General features: G+C 39.0%; 1 protein-coding gene across 1 annotated transcript; it reads right to left on the bottom strand.

Annotated features, from left to right (window-relative positions):
- Positions 1-414: 414 nt before the first annotated feature.
- LOC140232762 (cysteine desulfurase-like) lies at positions 415-14,070 on the bottom strand. The gene is made up of 12 exons (XM_072312877.1): positions 14,058-14,070; positions 13,272-13,339; positions 12,049-12,165; positions 9,853-9,936; positions 9,146-9,199; positions 7,491-7,589; positions 6,023-6,116; positions 4,324-4,458; positions 3,770-3,927; positions 2,913-3,184; positions 2,180-2,269; positions 415-1,054 (listed from the first exon to the last, which is right to left on the bottom strand). Exons 1-12 carry the CDS (start codon positions 14,068-14,070, stop codon positions 991-993), a joined length of 1,248 nt encoding a protein of 415 aa, XP_072168978.1. The 3' UTR covers positions 415-990.
- Positions 14,071-23,799: the final 9,729 nt, after the last annotated feature.

Raw genomic sequence — 23,799 nt, 5'->3', positions numbered from 1 at the left:
TGCATTGTATAAATATGACCAGAAATGTTATAATCATGTTTACATAAAAAAAAAAAAGAAGGATTATACAGGACAATGATAACACTGATCGGAAGAGAGTGAGAATGGTTCCTAGAGGCTATGGCCTTAAAAGCCATGCACAGGTTGCATGAGTCTGCAATGTTTGGGGAATCATAGACTTCACAAAATATGAAATAATCTTTAACAGCAGTTACACACAGTTACAAAACCTACAAGTAAGTGCTGCATGAATGTCTTTTGTCAAATTGGTTTGAAAGAATACATATTTACTTGTACATTCCAATATGCACCTGGTTTATACATGACTATCTATAATATTGTTTTCATGAAGATCTGTCCAATTCTTAAATATTTGACATATCAATTTCAAGAGGTTGTAACTGTGAACTGGCCAATTGGTCCAATCCCTTTTTACAACCAGGACCAAGTTATGTCGGCATTTTGTCACTTATTTTAGATCCACCATACCATCTTATCCAGTGACTCACAACATGAAATGTTACTCTTTTTTTGATAGTTTTGAGTGATATCTATGAGAAAAAGAAAAGTAAAATAATATCACGACTTCTGTTGAGTCAGCTTAATGATACAATGCCCTACGTCCCCTAGGCTCAAACAGCATCATATGGCTGAAGCCTACAATATGAGATGCTAATTTACATTGCTCAAATCCAAATGCCACTGCTTCATATGACACATACAAACTGGAATTTGGAGTTTGTGGATTTGAGAAGGCCGACACTTTGACAATAAATAAGGAAGTATTGCAATAATCAACAAAAAAAAAAAAAGAAAAAAAGAATCCACAAACAGTTTTGGAGCGTCAATAGCAAGGAAGCAGCAATCAAAATGAACCAAAAGCACCAGCCTGATGGCACGGTGCAGAATGTCATCTGCTGAGAAAGAAGTGTCCTGTTGTACGGAAGCTAGCTAACCTTCCTGGAAAAGATTAAGAGATTTCTTCGTCCACTAGTGCTGTGTCCACTTGATGGTCTTCAGGTCAATGCCTTCTTGCACCATCTCCCAGAGTGGGCTGACGGAGGAAAATTTATGATATATGATAAAAAGAATCATCAACCACATGCTATGTAGAAAAAAACAGTAATATTGCATTTCAATCAACATTGATAACAATTGTTTATATGTTAATTAACACAGAAGTACTATGTAGTAACAAATAATATGGATATAAAGGAGTAATAAAGCTATTGGTCTACCTCTCAGACTTTTAGTTGTTCTATCTTGTCATGTGCAATCCCGATAGACTCTCCTCTCAATGTAAAGAGCATTTACAACGGTCCTTTAGAATAAGTATCTAGCATTGAATATTTATTTGTACTTTGCCATCTGCACTTGTATAGTTAATCCAGAAATTTGTCTTCTGCTTTCACGAATGAAACTAAGGTGATATGCTTAATTCAAATGTTACTCAAATGTGTTGCTGGCACAAAATGTTCAGTTTCATGCAAGTCCCCAAACTATCACTCAAAAAATACTTGGAAATACAATAGTGTAATTGAAATGCGCTTTATGAAATTCCGATTCATTCATTTAGTAGGCATGAATAAGGAGGAAAACACACGACACAAAAAGCTGATTCACTCTTGATTTTGACACATGATTGGATTATCTTTTCACTTTCCTATAAACAAACCAAAAAAGTTGTAAAATGTCTTATAGTATTTGTTTCAAATTCATCTCTGCTTTGGCCACACACTGTACAAAAGACACAGCATTACTTCCATCGCTTTCTCAATGCTTTCACCGACCACTGAAGTTGGATTACTGACTTCACAGTAAATTTCTGGGAACAGTGCATTCCCATTAAAACTAACAAAATCAAAATTCCAGTCAAAACGAAACAAAAATTCAGGCCGTAACATTTTCTGCTCTATGTATTTTTATTTGTTTGGTTATAACAAAATGTTGATATAAAACTGCTGGTCCAAGGACTTCGTTATAATGAGAGTCCACTGTACACGGCTCTTTCCTTTCTCATTCCAAGAATGCCACCTTTTCTCCTGATAGACAGTCAACCCTCTTGATTAAACCTCTTTAATATTATCTTAATCAAGCAGCTAGATATATCTTGATCTTGTGTGTGATACTGGAATTGCTGTCCGTGAACATGACAAACTTTGGGGCTTTTTTTCTTCACCTCATTTCTCTGAGTTGCGTAACCTCCTTGATGCATTTCTCTGCAGTGTAGTCAACTTCTTCTTCGGTGGTAAACCTCCCAATACCAAACCTGTGAGAAGACATAACAAATACATATCAAATACTCTTGATTTAAATGTCATGTACTTTTTGCACATTATTGTTTGTTTTTTGTTTTCTCAAGTGAATGTCCTTGGCCTCTCTTAGCTCTGTGGATAACAGCATTTGTGAAGCAAGGCATGAATCACTAATCATTTGGCAAATTGTGTCTCCTCTCATAACTTGCTGGTCCACACAATCAAAGCTAGATTAATACGCATACTCATATTTTCAGAATGACATAAAAGCATATTTTCATATCTGTTTGTGGGACTGGATTCAAGGCAACTGGACCAAAATGCTTTCTATCACTTCATTTGCCTCAGTCACTTCAGCACTTCCCATTTCTTTCCCTAAAACCACTTTTTATCCTATAAAAGTCGGATAGCATATTGCTTGAAGTCATACAATGACATACAAAGAAAAACTGAGAAATAAAATCATTCACTTCAGTGTTGTGTTTACTGTGCTTTCACTACATAAACCATGGTATTACAGACATGATTTCAGTGCAAAATCAAAGACATTGATGACTCAAAGGTTCTGCCATCAGAGCACTGAACTGATAGAAGAGAAACAAAGTCCTGGATAGCCTTTGTCTAAGACAGACCATGGGTGGCTACTGGCTAACTTACCGAATGGAGGAATGAGCCAGGTCTTCATCGGCACCGATGGCCCTCAGGACATAGGACGGTTCCAGGGATGCCGAGGTACAGGCACTCCCCGACGACAGGGCCACATCCTTGAGAGCCATCAGCAGGCTCTCCCCCTCCACGTAGGCAAACGAGAGATTGACGCAGCCAGGGTACGTCTCATCCGGGTCTCCATTACGGATCACGTTCGACAGGGCAGCGTTTATCTTGTTGATTAGACGCTCAGACAGCATGCTGATTCTCTTGTGGTCATACTATGAGAGAAACATACATTCCTTTACCACATGATGCCATGCATAATTGCGAATAAATAAAGCAAAACAATGTAGTTGATATACGATTCCATTCAGATGCAATGAAACAAACCAAATAACATACTGTATACGCTGAATATTTCGCGAGGTTTTTATTTTCGCGAATTTTGCGAGTCGTCAGGTGCTATTCGCGAAATTAAAGACACACAAAAATATTTACTCTGATCCCGATGTGAATGTGGCATACGCATGTACATTTTGTCTGTACAGTACAAGACTCCACGATCGCGAATTTAACAACTCGCGAAATCGTCGGGAGTTGCGGATTCGCGAAAATTTAGACTTGCGAAATATATGGCGTATACAGTAGTCTACATACATCACTTCCAATATTCCACTGGTGATCTTCCAGCTGATATCCTTGAGAAGAAGTGTACTTTCTCTCTAATAATCCTGAGTAGGTGGCTGGTTGTTTTTCTTCACACTGCTATCAGAATATGGATATACCCTTAAATCCTGCCAAGGAACTGGAATAGATGGTCTCATGGCGTATAGTAAAGAAAGCATCTATGCAAATGAGCCCACCTCCATCTCCTGCTGAGCAATCTCACATGCTGCTCCCATGCCGACCACCAGTGGGGCAGGAAGGGTCCCACTCCTCATCCCCCTCTCCTGCCCACCCCCACTCTGCAAGGGCTCCACTCGCACCCTTGGCCTGCGACGAACATAGAGGGCACCGATGCCTGATGGATAAAATCAAGAGTACCACACGTTAGATCTTCTCATATCAATGAACTTTAAACTTTTCTCAAAATGTTTCTTTCACTCAGAAATCAACTGCATTTTGTATGCCATGATCAAAGAGATTATGACAAAGGTAAGCACAACACAAAGAAGTAAAAGATGGGGAAACACACCAGGTTATAGCTTATTCACAAAAGAATGACTCTTTTCACAATCAAAACAGTTTAATTTTTCTACTACACTTCGTGTACCACATACTACTTCCCATGCAGGCTTACATGGTCTACCATGGGAGGTTGGAATCACAGCATGTGCCCTATTAATCTATTATAGACTCTGTAAGCATACACAAGGGTGCTGAAGCCATGTTATTCATTTCTTTTGCTGTACTCTACCTTTAGGACCGTAGATCTTGTGTCCACTGATGGACATGAGGTCGATCTTCATGTCGTTGACATCCACAGGAATTTTGCCGACAGCCTGAGCAGCATCTGTGTGGAAGAAGACCTTCCGGGCACGGCACATCTCACCTGCACAACATTTAGTCACAAAACACAACATACTCTTTCTTTATTCACATATTCTTTGAATTAAACACAAGATAGATAACAAACACACACTTCCTATGCCCTTCCTGGATAAATTCTTGCAACAGGGTTTGAGATACGCTCTCAAAAAAGTCAGATCTGTTACTAGGCACGAAATCTCCCAAATCATTTCCACTCAGATAGTTTGCATGAAGATGATTGATTTTTTTATATATATTGCTAGGCTGTCATGATAGTTCTTCCAGGATAAACAGTAATATATAATCCCATGAGATGACTGTATCTTTAAAGGGGAAGGCTAGTAACTGATCAGTGGGAATCAGTGGAAATGCTGAGAGATGATTGTTCCAATCCTTATGGGATTCGTTCAAGAGTTCATTGTATATCTATTGTTGTGTGAAAATGATTTGCTTCAGAACGGTCTCATATTCAAGTAATGTGCAGATTAATGCTCCGTCACTGACCAGGGACGCTAACCTGGAAGCATTAAACTGCACATTACTTGAATATGAGACCATTCTGAAGCAAATCATTTTCACACAACAATAGATATACAATGAACTCTTGAATGAATCCCATAAGGATTGGAACAATCATCTCTCAGCATTTCCACTGATTCCCACTGATCAGTTACTAGCCTTCCCCTTTAACAGTTGTCATATGACATTTGCATGTACATTGAGTGATTGTACAGTGGTTCCGCATGGAAAACTTTGAAACAATCTTGTCACATAGTTGTAGCACCACCACCACCACCAACAACAACAACAACAACAAACAGTATAAGAAGGGTGTACTATACTGTATAAGCTGTTATTTTCGCAAGGGTTTAATTTTCGCGAATTTCGCGAATCACAGTTGGATCGCAAATTTAACAACACGCGAAAATGCCTCCATGCGCATTGTTGATAGAGCATTGACGTAAGCGTCGGCATCAATTCACGAAGACAACATCTCGCGAAAATGTCTGTGACATCGTCATTCGCGAAAATATCTGTACGCGAAAATAACAGCGTATTCAGTTTAGGTATACAACATTTGCAAAGAAGTTTCATAGTCAGTAAATACTGATGATTGACACAAGTATTTGGCAAGGCATTGCATACTTCAGCTTGGATGCATCTCTCAAATAGTAGGAGCTGCTCCTAAAAAACTTCCCTTTTTTACATGAGACAGAGGACGTCACTTTTATGTCTTCAACTTGATTTCACATGATTCTCTGCACCTCCAATCATACCAAAAACGTACAAAAGCTCACAAGAGGCAGGTTTCTAAGGAAGAAATAAAGTGGTTGTGACTGCTCTGGCATGGTATAGCACTTTATGGACACAGTGCTGCTGCTGCTGATGATGATGATGATGCTTGCTGCTGATGATGATGGTGAAGGTGATGGTGAAGGTGATGGTGATGATAATGGTGATGATGATAATGATTGCGTTGGCAATGTGGATGATGATGATGAATCATGCTAATATGCTGCACAGAGCATGAGTGTGATCCAAAACACACAAAAGAAAAAAAAAAGCTTAAACTGTATGTATCTCACCGATAGTTTTGATGGGCTGCTTAACGCCAATCTCATTGTTGACAGCCATGATGGAACACAAAATGGTGTCTGGTCTGAATGCTGCTTCCAGATCCTGTCATATAATGAAGAGTCAAGTTTAGTACATTCACCATTCACAGAAAAATGAATGATTCTGTTCCATTATATTACATCAATACTTATCTTCTTGTTCATTGTCATTATTAGAGCATACATAGTTCAGCATTGATTAATCTGATGATTTGAGAGACTTCGTTACAAACTGCATAAATGGTCATGAGGACACCCACTTTTGTCTTAAAATAGCTCAAATGGCTGTTACAGCATGAAGACAGTTTGAGGTCTCTTCCAAGACATATTAAGCAATACACTGGTTAAGCATTATACTAGAATTTCATGTCTACTTTTCATAACCAAGGTTGGTAATGCATGCATGCTGGGTTCCACTCGGGAGGAGCAGGTAAACTGGTTAGCCTGTCACGAGCTTGTCACAGAAAATATATATTTCTGAATTTTAATTGCGTTATACTAAACCTGCCTTTTACATGTGTGACAATTATACCAGCATGCTATTCCTAGTATAAATGTTATCATATTAAGTCAAGACAGAGTCTCTACTTCTATCTCAGATTTGCAATTTTTTTTTTCATCCATACTTTTTCTCCCTAAGGGGCAAACATACAAGACATCATCTGACCAGACACAATTTGAAGCTTCACTTGCCCCATTCAGACTATGCGAAATTATGCGTAGCTTCACCACCCGGTCGGTACTTTGCTTAATGAAGGTTGGGCAGTATGACTGCACAAGTTTCCAGAGCTTTCAGGCGAAACTTCCTCCAAGCACTTGGGAAGTCTCTCACTTTTTGCAAAACTATGCATATTTCTACATAGCACGACCACACGTGGCTGAAACTTTGAGAAGTTTGTCACATGCTTAGCTCCATTTCATACTGAACAAGCAGACTGTACCGATGTGTTGGCTCAGTGAGTAGAGCGGCTGCCCTCACAATCGGGAGGTCGTGGGTTCAAACCCCGGCCGCGTCATACCAAAAGACGTTAAAAGATGGGAGTTGCTGCTACCTTGTTTGCCGTTCAACAGTTGAAAAGGCTAGAGCAACATCGATCTGGCGCTGCTCAGTGGCTGCCGGGCCCACGATCAATTGGGCAAAATGAATTTCCATTCTTGGACAATAAAATTTGGAGTTTATATCCAAAACAATTATTATCATATTATTATTATTATTATTATTTTGCTCTCTCTTGCACACATTTACAACTTTATAAGTATTCATGGTGGATGCATAGTTTTTGCTCTTGTGGTGCATGCCTGCTAGAGACCAAACCATGCATAGTTTCATTTTGCTAAAACTATACAGTTTTGTCTGTTGTGCGATCATGTGCTCAAATAACAGGAAGTTTGCCAGGAAGTAAATTACGCATAGCTGACCAGGGAAACTTAGTCTTGCCTTGATATCAATGATCCCGTTCTCTTTCACTGGCAGGTATGTGACATCAAAACCTTCTCCCTCTAGGACACGGCAGGAATCCAGAACACACTTGTGCTCCTGGTGAAAAAGAAATTGTACGATGAGATGGCAACCTTTCTACCACAGGCAAACTGTCTTGAGATAAATTGCATAGCTTACACCAAAACAACATACATATACAACTGGAAATCTTAAATTGTTTGTGGCCAACTACTGCACAGCAAAGCACAAGGGCACGTAGGAGTGTCATGGTATGTAATATAAGGTAGACTAATTCAGGAAGATGTAGAGAGTCACATCCAAAAGTTGAGCTGTTCGACTCTTAAGTCTATGCTTGTTAGGGAAGTAACACTTTGGAATCAATGCTTATAATGCTTATTAAAATCATTATGCTGAAAATGCTTCACAATACTGTTTGTGGTACATATTCACTATTTACATCATTTTGTTAGTAAGAAAAATATATTGGTTTTCTCATCAAAACAGTCACATGATCAATGAAATTTCAAACTATTAAAGGTCCTGTTTACCTTTGGGAACAGTGATTTAAAAAATGTCAAGATATGATATGTTATGCAATGTGTAGGTCTGTTGTACCACAAAACATCCTATCAAATAAAATGTTCACGATAAAGCCTGAAATATAAGGAGATATCTGTATTTTTCTCAATAAAACGTTAACTGTAGACGGTTTAGTCTGAAAACATTTTATTATAACTATTGTTCACATTTTGTATATTTAATAATACTTAACATCGATTTTACCAATTTATATTTTTAGTGGTTGTTTCTATCCCTACAAATGTAACTCATATTTTAGAACTATTTTAAAGCACCAATGCTGGGTTTTTGTTTCCTTTGCAAATGGTAAATCATGCCTTTAAGTTCTATGGTTGCTATGAGAGGTGAAACATTGGACAATTTTATACAAGCAGCATACTTTGAATGATCAGTGATCTGTAAGCCGCCATCCTTAAAGGACAAGTTCACCTTCATAAACATAAGGATTGAGAGAATGTAGCAATATTAGTAGAACACATCATAGAAAGTTTGAGGAAAATCAGACAATCCGTTCAAAAGTTATGAATTTTTGAAGTTTTTGTGCAGTACCCGCTGGATGAGAAGACTACTGCAGTGTATGAAAAACTTAGATGTCACATGCGTACAACAATATAAGGAAAATATAAAGAGAATTTCACAAAATTCCATCTGTTGAAAAAAGTATACATTCCCCTGACTCGTTACCGACAAATGTTATGGGTAATATTATTCCCCCTGCCTTTAGAAAGAGGCGAGTCAAGTGCTCTTTTATTATGCGAAAAAAGTGAAAATATGTTGAATTTTCTTTTACATTTTCTTTATACTGTTGTACGCATATGACTCACAAGCTGTAGTAGTCTCCTCATCCAGCGGTTCCAAGACAAAAATTTAAAAAATTCATAACTTTTGCATCGATTGTCCAATTTTCCTCAAACTTTCACTGATGTGTTCTACTAACATTGTTGCATTTTCTCAATCCTTATGTTTATGAAGGTGAACTTGTCCTTTAATGTACATGTGCCTGAAGCTGTAGCACACACAGCTACATTCTAAATGACATTATGTTATGATGTATAACACATCCCTTTACTTACTGTCTGGGTTGTGATAACATGCTTCTTCTTGGACTTGTAGAACCTGGCCAGTCCCTGCACATAAAAGGAAAAAAAAAATTAGACACAAATAAAGAAGATGTACTTCCTCATTACCCATTATACCATTACAAAATCATCATCAAACATTGTCACCATAATTACAAATTTTCAGTCAATGTCAGTCTACACAATAGTCATAGTACTTGGAGGCAACAGTGGATCCACACCCATTTTTTTCTGAAATTTCCCTGGAGTACGAAGATCAGTCTAGATGCGAGCATAAGATGAAAGGCTTAAAACACATGCAAACACAACACATGTCTCACATGCATAGTTTGACTCACATAGGCATTATTTACACAGTCCATTTTCACCAGCAAAGAAGCTCATGAAGGAGTCTACACGTGTAATTATTAAAAGAATACTGATTTATCTGGAAGACATGAAGCATCTATACAATATGGCTTCTGACACATTAGCGAGTTTCTGTGTATATCACTGAGGTATGTGCCCATTACCTGAGCTCATCTATGGACACATTTGTGATTATGATTCCTGCATGCAGATATTTCTGACTTCACTAGGAAATCAAACTTAAGATCAGATTCATAGATACAGTATATGACTCTATTGTGATCCACAGGATAACGAAACATAAATTGCCATTGGATATTTTTCTAAACATTGGTAAAATTGAATTTTCTCACCTTCACAGAGATATTGTTGGACTCTGTTGCTCCACTTGTGAAAACAATTTCTCGAGCATCCGCCCCTATCAAATCAGCAACTTGCTGTTGGTAGCAACATAGACACAGAGGAAGACGTAGACAGACAGAATACAAGTAATGAATATGTGTGTAGAAATTGAGTTGTACATGTAAAGGGTGTGTACAGTTCTGGTCGAGGTGAGGATTTAGCTTTTAACATTTTGCAAGATATTCAGAAACCACTTTATGTGATGTCAAAGAGCATGCAATTCTAGGGGGGTATCAAAAGTTTATTTGATGAAAATTGATGGCTGAGATATTCAAAAACAAGGTGAAACAAAGAGATCCTAATAAAAGGCGTGGCCTGTTGCCTTTTATTATTATCACTTTTTGGATATCTCAGCCATTTGAAAACTAATTTTCACCAAATAAACGTTGAATCCTTCTTAAAATTACATGCTCTTTCATATTCCATGAGAGGTTTCTCATTATCTCACTTAAGAATGTTCAAAACATGAATCCCCATCTCAACCAGTACTGTACAGTCCCTTTAAAATTGTGTGTTACATGCCCACATGCAGCCAGAGATAAGAATATGCACATATCGTACTGGTAATGCTGCAGTTAACAATTTACATACCTATGGCACTTGCATTCTTAAAACTAGGTGGACTAAAGAGTCCACTCAGATAAGTCAGTAAAGGTTAAATTAGGAGTACTCACAAGATATACATGATTGACGGCCCAAGGATGAAATGGTGTATGTGTAAAATCAAATTTAAAGGGGATGGCTAGTAACTGATCAGTGGGAATCAGTGAGAATGCTGGAGGGTGATTGTTCCAATCCTTGTGGGATTCATTTAAGAGTACAATATATGTCTTTTGTTGTGTGAAAATGATTTGCTTCAGAATGGTCTCATATTCAAGTAATGTGCAGTTTAATGTTTCCAGGTTAGCGTGCCTGGTCAGTGACGGGGCACTAATCTGCACATTACTTGAATATGAGACCGTTCTGACGCAAATAATTTTCACACAACTAGCCATCCCCTTTAAGAGGTAATTTGTTTACACGTCATCATCATACCATGAAAAAAAAAATGTTCCAAATTAGAAGAATTTGAAAAGTTTACAAGTTTTTTTTTTCTTCCATTATTCATCGAATGTATCCCTCACGACACATCACATTTGAGGTCTTTAATGCCCCGTCACTGACCAGGCACGCTAACCTGGAAACATTAAACTGCACATTACTTGAATATGAGACCATTCTGAAGCAAATCATTTTCACACAACAAAAGACATATATTGTACTCTTAAATGAATCCCACAAGGATTGGAACAATCACCCTCCAGCATTCTCACTGATTCCCACTGATCAGTTACTAGCCGTCCCCTTTAATGTTTCCAGGTTAGCATGCCTGTACAGTGACGGGGCATTAAACTGCACATTACTTGAATATGAGATCGTTCCAAAGCAAATAATTTTCACACAGCAATAACTATATGGTTTACTCTTAAATGAATCCCACAAGAATCGGAACAATTATCCCCCAGCATTCCCACTAATTCCCACTGATCAGTTACAAACTATCCCTTTAAAAATGGTCTAAAATGAATCAGACAGACCAATCACCACTCTATTTAAGACATCATCCTGTGGGTAGAGACTACTGTCAAGACAAGCATATGAGAATTGAATTTAAACTGCATCAATATTGATTGTTGTATCTACTTGTGAATTGTTTGGGAACAGAAGGCATGATTACTGTTCAAATATGGCTTTCAAAAATGATGGCCAGTGAATGCAAGGCTCTGGGCTTTACAAGAATATGTCTTTTCATGTGAGACAAAAGTGAAATCCATCTTAATCACCAAATCAGAACCTCTAACCAATGATGAGACTGACTGCCAGCAGTCATTATCATCTCTGACTTTCAACTCCATTGACTCAATCTGACCGACCACCAGTTGGAACAATTACCTCTCTTACTTTAACCCGTTGAGGACGGACTGATTTTGCTTCGACACATATATCCCATACACGCTTGCCCCAGTATACTCGGGCCTTGTCCTCAATGGGTTAACCATCATTATAAACCTTTAACTCTTAACCCGTTCTATACGGGAACCTGGTGATTGATGTAAGAAGTATATGGGGATTTCAGAATTCAGCATGGAACGGGTTAACAGTCCCACCTTCCTTGCAAGCTCCACCGCCTCCTCTGATTCCCAGCCATACTGGTGAGTTCTGGAGTGAGGATTGCCGTAGTATGTCACGGAGTACGGCATCATGGCATCTAAGACTCTTGGGTCCTAGTAAGAAATCAACACAGTTATTACACATATTATCATATAACTGTACTTTCTTTCTGATGCCATCACACTTTTGTAAAAAGGACAAGTATGTAAAGCATGTTTACTTTTCTTGAAAGCACACTATGATCACAATTTTTGCTGCCTGTACATATAAGCCAGTTCGGGGTTCAAGTTTGAGCATGAGCAGAAAAAGGTCATTTGTACCAAGAGACAGGTTGGTTTTTAATTTCACTGAGATAAGCATCTGTAATGCTCATGGTTATTCATGGTCCTTATAAATGGTACCTGCCAGGATTATACATCCACCTGACAGCAAGCCTGGTATTTGGCAATGTTAACAGAACAGAAAAAGTTTGTTAATGTATTCAAAACAGCACAATGAAATAGATGCTTCCCAAAGTGTTGATTGACGAACCATTCTGGTCACTTCATCTACACAGGTTCATTCTTCGTTAGAATACGAATTCAGTAAATTGCTATGTTAGAAAAGCTGCTGCATTATGTCGCTTTGACTTGAGTGAAGTGCCTAACTAACTGAGAAAAATGAAAGGTTATTTGTACCCATGTGCACATGAGCTATCTCCGAACTGGCTTATTCTGTCATACCTTTACATTTTTAATTTTGTTCCTTCCAAGTTCAGTGCCCTAAAAATATTCTGTTCTGCCTCTTGGAATTTAATGACTCAAACTTATAAAGATTATGAGAAGTTGCATTGGGGAAATACCATGCATCTAAATCAATAAGTTAGGTATTCTCACCTATCCCCTTAAAACTCACTACTGTTAGGTAATTGTAACACTTCAATAAACTCACAATGCAATGCATACAAGACACTTTTTTGTGTATTTCATTTCAAAATGAAATTGAGTGACGATTTGTGTGCAGGACATTGAGAAACTTGTGAGGTAATGGCATCTCCACATCCACACATCATCTTATTTGCATATATGGTGTTATCAATCAATATAACTACTTCCTGAAAGTAAGAACATGTGAAACTGTCAAGTACAAGTAACTGAGACCATTCTGCTTGTTTCATTTCAATCTATTCAAAGAAGCTAACTTGTACATGCAGTAGGATGGCTCTTTTACATTTACTCACCAGGGGTGTGGTGGACTGGGCATCTAGGTACAGGGCTCTTCCTTCAACGCTACCATCTTTTGACTGACCTATAGAAGAACATTATGTACACTCACATGTTAGCTACCTCCGCCAAGGGAGGAGGTTATGTTTTCGTTACCGTCGGTTTGTGTGTTTGTGTGTTTGTGTGTTTGTTAGTTAGCTAGTTTGTCCGTGTGCAAAATAATTCAAAAAGTAGTTAACGGATTGGGATGAAACTTGCAGGAAAGATTGAGAATGACACAAATAACAAACGATTAACTTTTGGTAGTGATCCAAGAATTTTTGGGGAATTTATGAAGGATTTTTGATATTTTGGCAGGTAGGGTCAATGAACTTGGGAGTTCAGGCTGCGCGTATTTGAGGTTTGCATCTAAAGTGCGTGCTCTAATTTCTGCTGGGGCGAGGCGCACTGTGCAGCTGAGGGTTTATGACGTAACAAAGGCTTCTATATTGGGAAATCAGGACACAATGCTATAAGTATGTATGGATGGAGATCACTGATCTCTGTGGAAGAACAAGATCAGTGGTGGAAACGAGCTGCATGCTTGGCAGAGGTCTGCACTCTTAGAGTGCTTCTCTAGTTATTATTGGGAAGTATAATTTGCAAAAACAAAAAACAAACAAACAAACAAAATGATAAGTGGAATGTATGTTTCTCTGTAACCTGTTACTGGGACAGAATGATAAATGGTAACAAAAAGAGTACCCTGGTACTGGAAATGTTTGTATTAGTCCATCATTCATGAATGCTGAAGGCTACCATACCTTGACAAAGCATGTTAGAATCATGGCATGGCTACATTTCAGTTCAACCACAGTGAGAAGTGATCAAGAAGTAGAACATCTCCCTTGAAGTATATTACTATTTTTACCACATATGCATACATTCAAATAAAATTCAACCAAAACACCATCCATAATTTCACCATTAACTTTTCAGTACTTGAATGACAGTAATGTATACGGCGGTTGGAACCAATACATGCGCTAAGCGATTTTGATGTAGACCCTATGCATTCAGCAATAATCTTTATTTATACGACAACAATAATTTCATTACCTACACTGCTGCAGACAAAATAAGACTGTAATCTGATAGTGCGAGGAGACTGAGACTTGTGCATATGCCCAAGTCATCAATTTGATTGAAATATTGTATCATCAATGACAAGTATTGCCATTTGAGGGATCATTTTAATGACAGTGAGATGTGAATTGCCTCCATAATCAAAACTCCATGCCATGACCATGCCATCTTGTCATGTCATCAGCTCAAACCCCTGCCTGCAGCTGGTGGATGTAAAATGTCCATAGACCATTGTAGATCTATCATGCATGTTTACTTGCGGACTAGTATGGTAATTTAAACATAAAAGTAAATTTGGACCGGTTTGGGTCTAGATTTCTATCTAGATCACTAGTAAATTACACTGGTATGGTAGCTGTACTACGCATCGACCATCCTTTTTGAAATCGACCGCGTAGTTTTGGCACACAGAACGCTTAGTACGCACTGCACTGCGCGCACAGCACACAAAAATGTATTGGCTTTGACCGTTGATGAGGATGTGTGGGAAAACATGAAAATTCACTGTTCATTAATGGTTTTAATCAAGGACAAAATTTCGAATGAATATTTCAATCGAATCGTAATGTAATGTCAATGTATTTTCTAAAAAGCTTCGTACAACACGGTGTTCAATACAACTCGGTTTGTGTGTATTATCAATATAAAAACAGTGGTCGATCTAAAAATGAAGCGGCACGTCAGGAAGCTGAAAAGAGGCCACGCAAGTTCGATGGTGATATTTTTGCACTGAAACTTCGAATTGAAAACGAAACAACAGCATTTGATAGTGCTGGATTTTCTCAATCACATAGGTCAAGTTTTTACGTGAATTTCAGTGTTAAATATTCTTACCAAGCAAATAAAAATTAGGCGGTCGATGAGTAGTAGGTCCAACCATACAGATAGTCGGAACAGACGATGTTTATTAATAGTCAGCCATGCATGCCCATCTCCGTAAAGTCCCTAAGCTTTGCACTATCATCAACTGCGGATGAATTTAACTAACAAAACTGCAAACATCCAGAGGGACGTTATAGGCGATCAATTACACTAAGTCATGGCAGTCGATGTTCATCCATGCATAGATTCTACTAGTTGCTAGAGTAGCGGACCCAGTTTGCGGCAGGTTAAGGCCTTTTCAAGGGTATTTAGTAGTATTCTGGTAAAACGGGCAACAGAAATTAAATTATTGTTTTTCTTTCTTTTTTTGGAAGAGGTACCAAAGGCCTCTTGACACTGCATCACAATTTTGTATGGTGGACAATAACCCTCGTCATAATAATCAATCTTATGCAGAAAATTTGCAACCACCAAGAGGACCCGGTTCGGTTTGCGGCATTGCGGCAGGGGGGTCCAGTTTGCAGTACCCCACACAAAAATGTCCCCTGATTTCTTCAAACATTAAAATTTTGCAAAAACCAAACATTTTTGGATGGTCCAACTAGTTTTCAGCTTGTTAGAACACTTTAATCATTTATTTGGATTCATTATCTCGATCCTTCATGACGATTTATTAGTTTTTCAAGATCGCATGTATTTCATCAATTTCCACCCATCCCCATTTTGACATGTCAAATAGCGCTATATGTGTAAATCCCATAGGGGTGCCACAAACCGGACCCATCCTCGACATTTTGGTCACTGTTGCAATCCTCAAAACTGACAAAGGAAATGAATTTTAGAATATTTAAAGGGATGGTACAGTATTGGTGGAGATGGGAATTGGGATCTTAACTTATTGCGAGATACCAAGAAAACACTTATGATATAGAACAGAGCATACCATTTCAAGAGAAATTCAAAAATGTATGTGATGAAAATCGGGTTTGGAATGACTGAAACATCCAAAAACAAAGTAATACAAAGCGATCGTAATAAAGTGTGGGTCCCACACTTTATTAGAATCCCTTTTCTTTTTTGATATCTCAGTCATTTCAAAACCAATTTTCATCAAATAAACATTGAATTCCTATAGAATTACATGCTCTTTCATATTTCATAAGAAGTTTCTCCTTATCTCACCAAAAAATGTTAGAAACCTAGAATTAGGTCTCAACTAAAACTGTATGATCCCTTTAACACAGTTACACGAGGAATCCTTACCATGCCAGGAATCTTTACATAATAAGCTTTTGTATAAAGATACAAACAAGGGATGATGGTGGTTGCCTAGCAACGGAACAAAATCTTAACGTTTTGTTAAGAAAGTCATACATTTTTAAAAACAGCGTGACACAGATGGTTTAATTTAAATTAGAATTATGAAGGCCATCATACATCAATGGCATCATCCGAGTTATTTCATGATTCTGGTATCAGAAGAAAGCTCTTCAGTTGCTCTTCAAATAGAACAATTTAGAAAAAAAATACCCTTATACTTTTCAAGATATGGTTAGATATTCCTAGGCGGTGCTGCAAACTGGACCCCTGGCCCTGGAACAAACTGCTGCCCCGACTCTATAAATTTACTGTTTCTGGCAACCCTTGTTGACGAACATAAATACAGATATATGGGACTACACTGACTCACTGGCTACTGTCGCAGCATGTCGAATCCTTGAACAGGGCGGTCCATGAGGTTTACCCACCACTTCTGTAAATAAGGGGAGAGTCTGCAAATTCCTTACAGATCGTGATGAAATTCTGGCCACTAAGGGAATCATGATGGCGGCTTCTGGTACTTCTGGTAGAGTTCTAATGTCAATTTACAGCACTATTTTGCTGGTGTCCACGAATTTACTCTTACGAAATAACAATATTGCTTAGCCTCCAGTTCAGACTGATACTCGTGTGGCGAGTCCATATCTTCCTGCTTGTATTTATAGTTGCCACAGTGGTTCTTTTTGTCACAACCCATAGTTAGTTAGGAGCATGGGCGTAAATCCCGGGGGGGATGGGGGGGATATATCCCCCCCTGAAATGGAGGAGGGGGGGATGGCCTGTACAATCATCCCCCCCTGAATTTTGAGGGGAAAAAATGGAGGAAGCAGAAATGTGATTGTATCAATTTTGGCATATTGCATGACGTTTGTACGCCGGCCTTCAGAGAGGTAACAGAGCTGAACAGTATTCTATCTTGTAGGAAAATGTATACTTTTCTCAAGCGCTCGCTCGCTTCGCTCGCTCGCGAAGAAAGTAACATCGACATACACTGTAAGGTATGGCTCAGGCGTTGACAACGTCAAATAGTATAGGTCTACATGTAAACATGTTATGACGCGAGTAACTGGGGACCATCTGCAAAATATGTACGAAAACATACAAACAAACAATAACAACAACTTTATCGCCATAATTGAATCCCCTCAATTTCCTGAATCATTCCTGAGAAACGACAGTGACTGATGACTCAGTCAGGATACATCTATGGGCGTACCAAGGGAAGATCAGGGACGTCGAATCTATGGGAGGCAAAGGAGCATTTGCCCCGCCCCAAAGGAAGTGTTTAGACAGACAAATCATTTATCCCCCAAGCAATTCCCGAGATGAGGACAAATCTCGACCTGTCTTAATGGAAAATTGGCCAAATATCGCCAGAACTATGCACCAGATCGTTGTATTGCAATCATGAACATGCAAAAGGTCCGCTATACAGGATAAGGGATAAACTTTGTACACTTTTGACATAGACGTATATTCCCTAATTTATCAAAGAGTGTGCAGCAGATCTTTCACTTAACAAAAGCAACCTAATAAGTATAGAGACGTCGATGGGGGGGGATGGTTCTCAAATAAAAGTGGGACAAACAAAAGCGAAAAATATAGCTACAAACGGCAGTTTTTGGAGTGTAAAATTTTAAAATTTCAAAGCTCGCTCGCTCCGCTCGCTCGCATTTAACCGCTATGCCATTCTCCTGAAGTTGCTGCCAGTGATTGACAGCAGGTGCACCCGGTGCGGCCCCCTTAATTTCCAAAGCGAAAATATAGCTACAAACGACAGTTTTTAGGACTGGAAAATGTCAAAATTTTCAAGCTCACTCGCTTCGCTCGCTACCATTTAATCAGTATGCCATACTCCTGATGTTGCTGCCAGTAATTGCCGGCAGTTGCGCCCGGTGTGTCCCCTTAATTTCCAAAGCGAAAAAAATGCAGCCACAAACGGCAGTCTTTGGACTGTAAAATGTCAAAATTTTCAAGCTCGCTCGCTCCGCTCGCTCGCATTTAACCGCTATGCCATTCTCCTGATGTTGCTGCCAGTAATTGCCGGCAGTTGCACTCGGTGTGCCCCCTAAATTTCCAAAGCGAAAAAGTATAGCTACAAACGGCAGTTTTTAGACTGTAAAATGTCAAAATTTTCAAGCTCGCTCGCTCCGCTCGCTCGCATTTAATCACTATGCCATTCTCCTGATGTTGCTGCCAGTGATTGTGAGCAGGTGCGCCCCCCTTAATTTCCAAAGCGAAAATAGCTACAAACGGCAGTTTGGGGACTGTAAAATGTCAAATTTTTGAAGCTCGCTCGCTTCGCTCCCTCACATTTAATTATTATTCCATTCTCCTAATGTTGCTGCCAGTAATTGCCAGCAGTTTTCGCCCGGTGTGCCCCCTTAATTTCCAAAGCGAAAAATATAGCTACAAACGGCAGTTTTTGGACTGTCAAAATGTCAAAATTTTGAAGCTCGCTCGCTTCGCTCGCTCGCATTTAATCATTATGCCATTCTCCTGATGTTGCTGCCAGTAATTGCCAACAGTTTTTGCCCGGTGCGCCCCCTTAATTTTTAAAGTGAAAAAATACAGCCACAAACGACAGTTTTTGGGACTGGAAAATGTCAAAATTTTCAAGCTCATTCGCTTCACTCGCTCGCATTTAATCATTATGCCATTCTCCTGATGTTGCTGACAGTAATTGCCAGCAGTTTTCGCCCGGTGCGCCCCCCCCCCCCCTTAATTTCCAAAGCGAAAAAAATACTAGTACAGCCACAAAGGACAGTGGGACTGTAAAATATCAAAATTTTCAAGCTCACTCGCTTCGCTCGCTCGCATTTAATCGTTATGCCATTCTGATGTTGCTGCCCGATTGCCGGCAGTTGCGCCCGGTGTACCCCCATAATTTCCAAAGCGAAAAAATACAGCCACAAACGGCAGTCTTTGGACTGTAAAATGTCAAAATTTTCAAGCTCGCTCGCCCCGCTCGCTCGCATTTAACTGCTAAGCCATTCTCCTGATGTTTCTGCCAGTAATTGCCGGCAGTTGCGCCTGATGCGGCCCCCTTAATTTCCAAAGCGAAAAAGTATAGCTACAAACGGCAGTTTTTAGACTGTAAAATGTTAAAATTTTCATGCTCGCTCGCTCCGCTCGCTCGCATTTAATCGCTATGCCATTCTCCTGATGTTGCTGCCAGTGATTGACAGCAGTTGCGCCTGGTGTGCCCCCCTTAATTTTCAAAGCGAAGAATATTATAGCTACAAACGGCAGTTTTTGGACTGAAAAATGTCAACATTTTCAACGCAAAGAGATTTCACCGTAGGAGGGGAAAACCCCCCTACCATACCCTCCCCCCTCGCTTGATTCGTTCCCTCACATAACCGCTCCTCCTAAGATCAAATCCTGTCTACGCTGATGATAGGCCCCATTATTTAGTAGGCCTTCACAGTGATGTCGCAAAATTGCAAAATCTTCCTCGTGTGGGAGAGGGATACCCCCCCCCCCCCCATACACAACCTTCCCCCGTTCGGTCGTTCCGCTCCCTCTCACAGATATTTCAAAAAAAAAAAAAATGTTTTCATACTTGTAAGGTCAGATTTTCCGCCGAAAGTCGTCTGACAAGCAAAAAAAAAAAAAAGCAACAAGAACAAAAAGTCTTTATGTTGTTGCTGCCACTTTTCTCCCACTGTATATTTCATGTAAAAGAGTGGGGCATCCGATCCCTGTAAAGTGTGTGTGTGTGGGGGGGGGGGGAGGGGGGCACAAAGCTTCTCCCCCCCCCCCCCAAAAAAAAAAAAAAGGCTGCGCCTGTCCGGTTATGGGCTTGTAATCGTGGTGATGGTGACCATCCCCCCCACTCCTCAGTATGGATTTACGCCGGGATCCCCCCCCCCCACACACACACACATTTTTGTTTTGTTTTGTTTGTTTGTTTGCTTGATTGTTTGTTTTTTGAAAGCATGCGTAACACCTCTCTATTTTATGGAAAGAGATAAATATAGTTTAGGCCCCTATAATGTTACGGGAATGGAGAAAGAGTATAAATAAGAAAACAATCAGCAAAAGTTGGGGGGGGGGGAATCGGTTCAATATATAAATTGGTTGAAAATTTTTGATCTTTTTACAGCTTGAGTTAATTCAGTATAGGCCTATGGCAATGTCTAAATCAGAATTCTACATCTGATTCGTGACATTGGATAGAACAATGAAAGAAAATATTACAGGACGTTTACAAGTCTTACAATGTCGAGGTATGAGTTTTCTTTAATTTGTCTCCCGCTGTAGAACGGAATTTGTCAGATCTGTTCAAATTTTATTTGTATAAAGGGAGACAATGAGAAAACTTATACCTCCATCTTCACCCCTCTCCTTAAGGCATTACTTATCCTTTGCAGATGAAACAAAAACCTTTGCTTTGAAATAGTTGTAAAATGTGCTTAGGGAAAGAAACAACCAAAGTAAAAAAAAAATGTAAATCAGTATACTCAATATTAAGTACTTAGTGTTAAATATACAATATGTGAACAATAGTTACAATAAAGGTCTTTCGAGAATGAACCATCTATACAGTCACGGTTTAATGAGAAAAACAGTGGTATCCCCTTTTATATTTTAGGCTTTATTGCGAAACGCTTATATGGTATAGGATGTTTTGTAATACAACTGACTATACACATAATTATTATACATCAAATGTGATAACTCGAACATTTTTTAAATCACTGCTGCAAATGGTAAACAGTACCCTTAATACGAAGTAACCTCTTGCATTCATTCAACTGTTCTTGGCAGTTCATACGGAGGAACAGCCAATTAACCGTGGCTTTTAAATGAGCCAGGGCAATTAAGAACTCTTTTGATATCCTATAGGCCTATACGAAAAAAAAAATGTGCGAACTGTGAAGTTTAGTTCTGAGTATTCTCCTCCTACACAAAAAGAGCTATAGGGTATTGTCTTAGGTTTAGAGGACCATAAACCAAGAGCTTAGTTAGAAAAATATTTTGGCCATATACACATCGATGGAATTATCATAAGCAGAAACGATTATGTGTCCCCTCACCCATGCACACTCTCGCTTTCTATAATACAAACAAACACAAGTAGAGGAAAAAGAAAGGAAACAATTTTGGTTAAAACAAAAGAAAACAAACTCATGTTAGACAATAATAGGAGGAGGAGGAGGAGAAGTATGAGAAGAAGAAGATGAAGAAGAAGAAGAGGAGGAGGAGGAGGAGGAGGAGGAGGGGGAGCACTGAACCCATCCACCGAATCCCACCCCTTTTACTATAGCATAACTCGTATCGCAATGGTAAGTATTTAGTTGTGGATGTGAAAGTGTTGATGAAATAGAACGTAGGCGAGCCCATAGTGGTGTGATGGGGTGTAGTATCTTAAAATGTGGCTGTTTTTGCTATTGTTTTGTGTATGTGTCCCGCAGATCGGGCACACACTAAAATTCGTGCGCGTGTCACATGGCAAGCATCAAGGAGCCAATATCAGATTTTTGTGAAGAGGGTTGTGAGGCCGTGACGTCATCCTGGATATTTGCTTGTATGATTGTGACCAAAATCATTTAAAACTATTTTTAGTTCCACTTTGATGAAATTTCTACACCATTGCCTTTTACTTTTCACCTCTTATATCAAAGTCAATTTGAAAATGGAGCATAAATCCTCCGCTGGAAATGCTTAGCTATAGAAACAACATCAATATAGATCAGTGCTTACTTACTTCGTTAAAACTTAATTTCCCTTTAAGAATACATCTCTTCTAATCCTTGACAGCAAAAATGCCTACAAGTCCCATACGCGGTAGCGAATACTTGACAAAATTAATGATTTCGGCAAAATCATGAGGAAATTAAAGGAAATATAAATGGTCGGCGGTTATTCAAAATCAGAGTTGAGTTAGGGGCACTGATCTCTCTGATCACTGATCTTACTCGTAGAGAGAATTCAAATGCAGAAAATGAAGGGTATATATATATATATATATATATATATATATATACATATATATATACATATACCCTATAAAGAGTTTATTGTATTTACAGGTCAGCTTATCGGTATTAAAATGGTGGTAGTGATTTTCTCTGATATTTAATGTCAATGAAACACGACTATTACCTTCGATGTACTTACAATCAGCTGCAACGTGGCCTTACATATCGTCACAGCCTAAGGGAGATGTGTCTGTGACTTGCTTTGTACTGATTGTTATCATTTTTTTTTTTTGTATATCATACGGACCTGCTGAAAAGCAGCAAAACTGCTGAGCGCAATTAAGCATTATACCCATATTCAAAACAAAAAGACAAAGGTCCCGAGTAGAGTAGATCAATGTTGAATTCAAAGTTCTCTCTTTAGTACTCTGACGCATTCTGTTTCGATTAAAGATTACTAACTCATATACATGCAACTCACACGTATATAGGCCTATATTCACTCTAAAAACACCCGGGTCAGAACTGACCCGGAAAAGGGTCCGTTGGGGTCACACTCCGTTCCAGGTCAAAAATGACTCGGAATTTGGTCATGAAGACCCGGAATGGGGTCACCCTGACCCAACTCATGACTCTGAATGGGGTCATATCTGACCCCATTCCTTGTCATTTCTGGCCGGAACGGAGCGTGATCCCAACAGACCCTTTTCCGGGTCAGACTAACTCGGATGTTTTTTAGAGTGTCAGAACCCAGTTCCCCCCCCCCCCATTATACGCCACTCATATGCACATCTCACAAGTCATTCGTACACACGTCTCCGCACGAAGGAGAACAAATGGGAGAGAGGAAAAAAATGAGAGAGGGAGCTCTAATAGAAGAAAAAAGCTGAAGTATAAAGAATGATGTATCTTAGAAGAAAATAGAAATAAAGGAAAAGTAGGAAAAAGAAAAAATCAGAGAAAGAGGGAAAAATGAGAGAAAGGTAGAAGAGGAAGAAATTCAGTCAGAGAAGAAGATGAAATAATTAGGGGAGAAGATTTTGAATATAATAAAAGAAAAGAAATTTATACAATTTATTATCAACTGAACGATGTAGACACTGGTCATACAATATCGCAATAATAATATCAAGACACTGGTCAATAACAACAACATCAACAAGAAAAAACGAAGAATAATCATAAACTCAATACGGCAAAGTTATCTGACATCAATGTTATCGTCATTGCATTACTAGCAGGAGCACATTGCAATATTGTGCAGTGTGTAGAAAAGACATGGTCGTGAAGAATAAATACGTACATTTTGCAAGAGGGCAGAACAACGCGGCACATTTTGATAGATTTTTTA

The sequence above is a fragment of the Diadema setosum genome, chromosome 9 (assembly GCF_964275005.1).
Source record: "Diadema setosum chromosome 9, eeDiaSeto1, whole genome shotgun sequence".
Lineage (NCBI taxonomy): Eukaryota > Metazoa > Echinodermata > Echinoidea > Diadematoida > Diadematidae > Diadema > Diadema setosum.
The sequence above is the reverse complement of the archived record's forward strand: the minus strand, read 5'-3'. Positions and strand labels throughout refer to the sequence as shown.

Excerpts from the sequence above, each read along its gene's own strand:
- LOC140232762 (XM_072312877.1), bottom strand. Across the intron at positions 9,937-12,048 it reads CGGTGGAGCTTGCAAGGAAG|CAAGTTGCTGATTTGATAGG; the intron begins GTGGGACTGTTA and ends TGCTACCAACAG. Across the intron at positions 3,928-4,323 it reads CAAGATCTACGGTCCTAAAG|GCATCGGTGCCCTCTATGTT; the intron begins GTAGAGTACAGC and ends TTTATCCATCAG.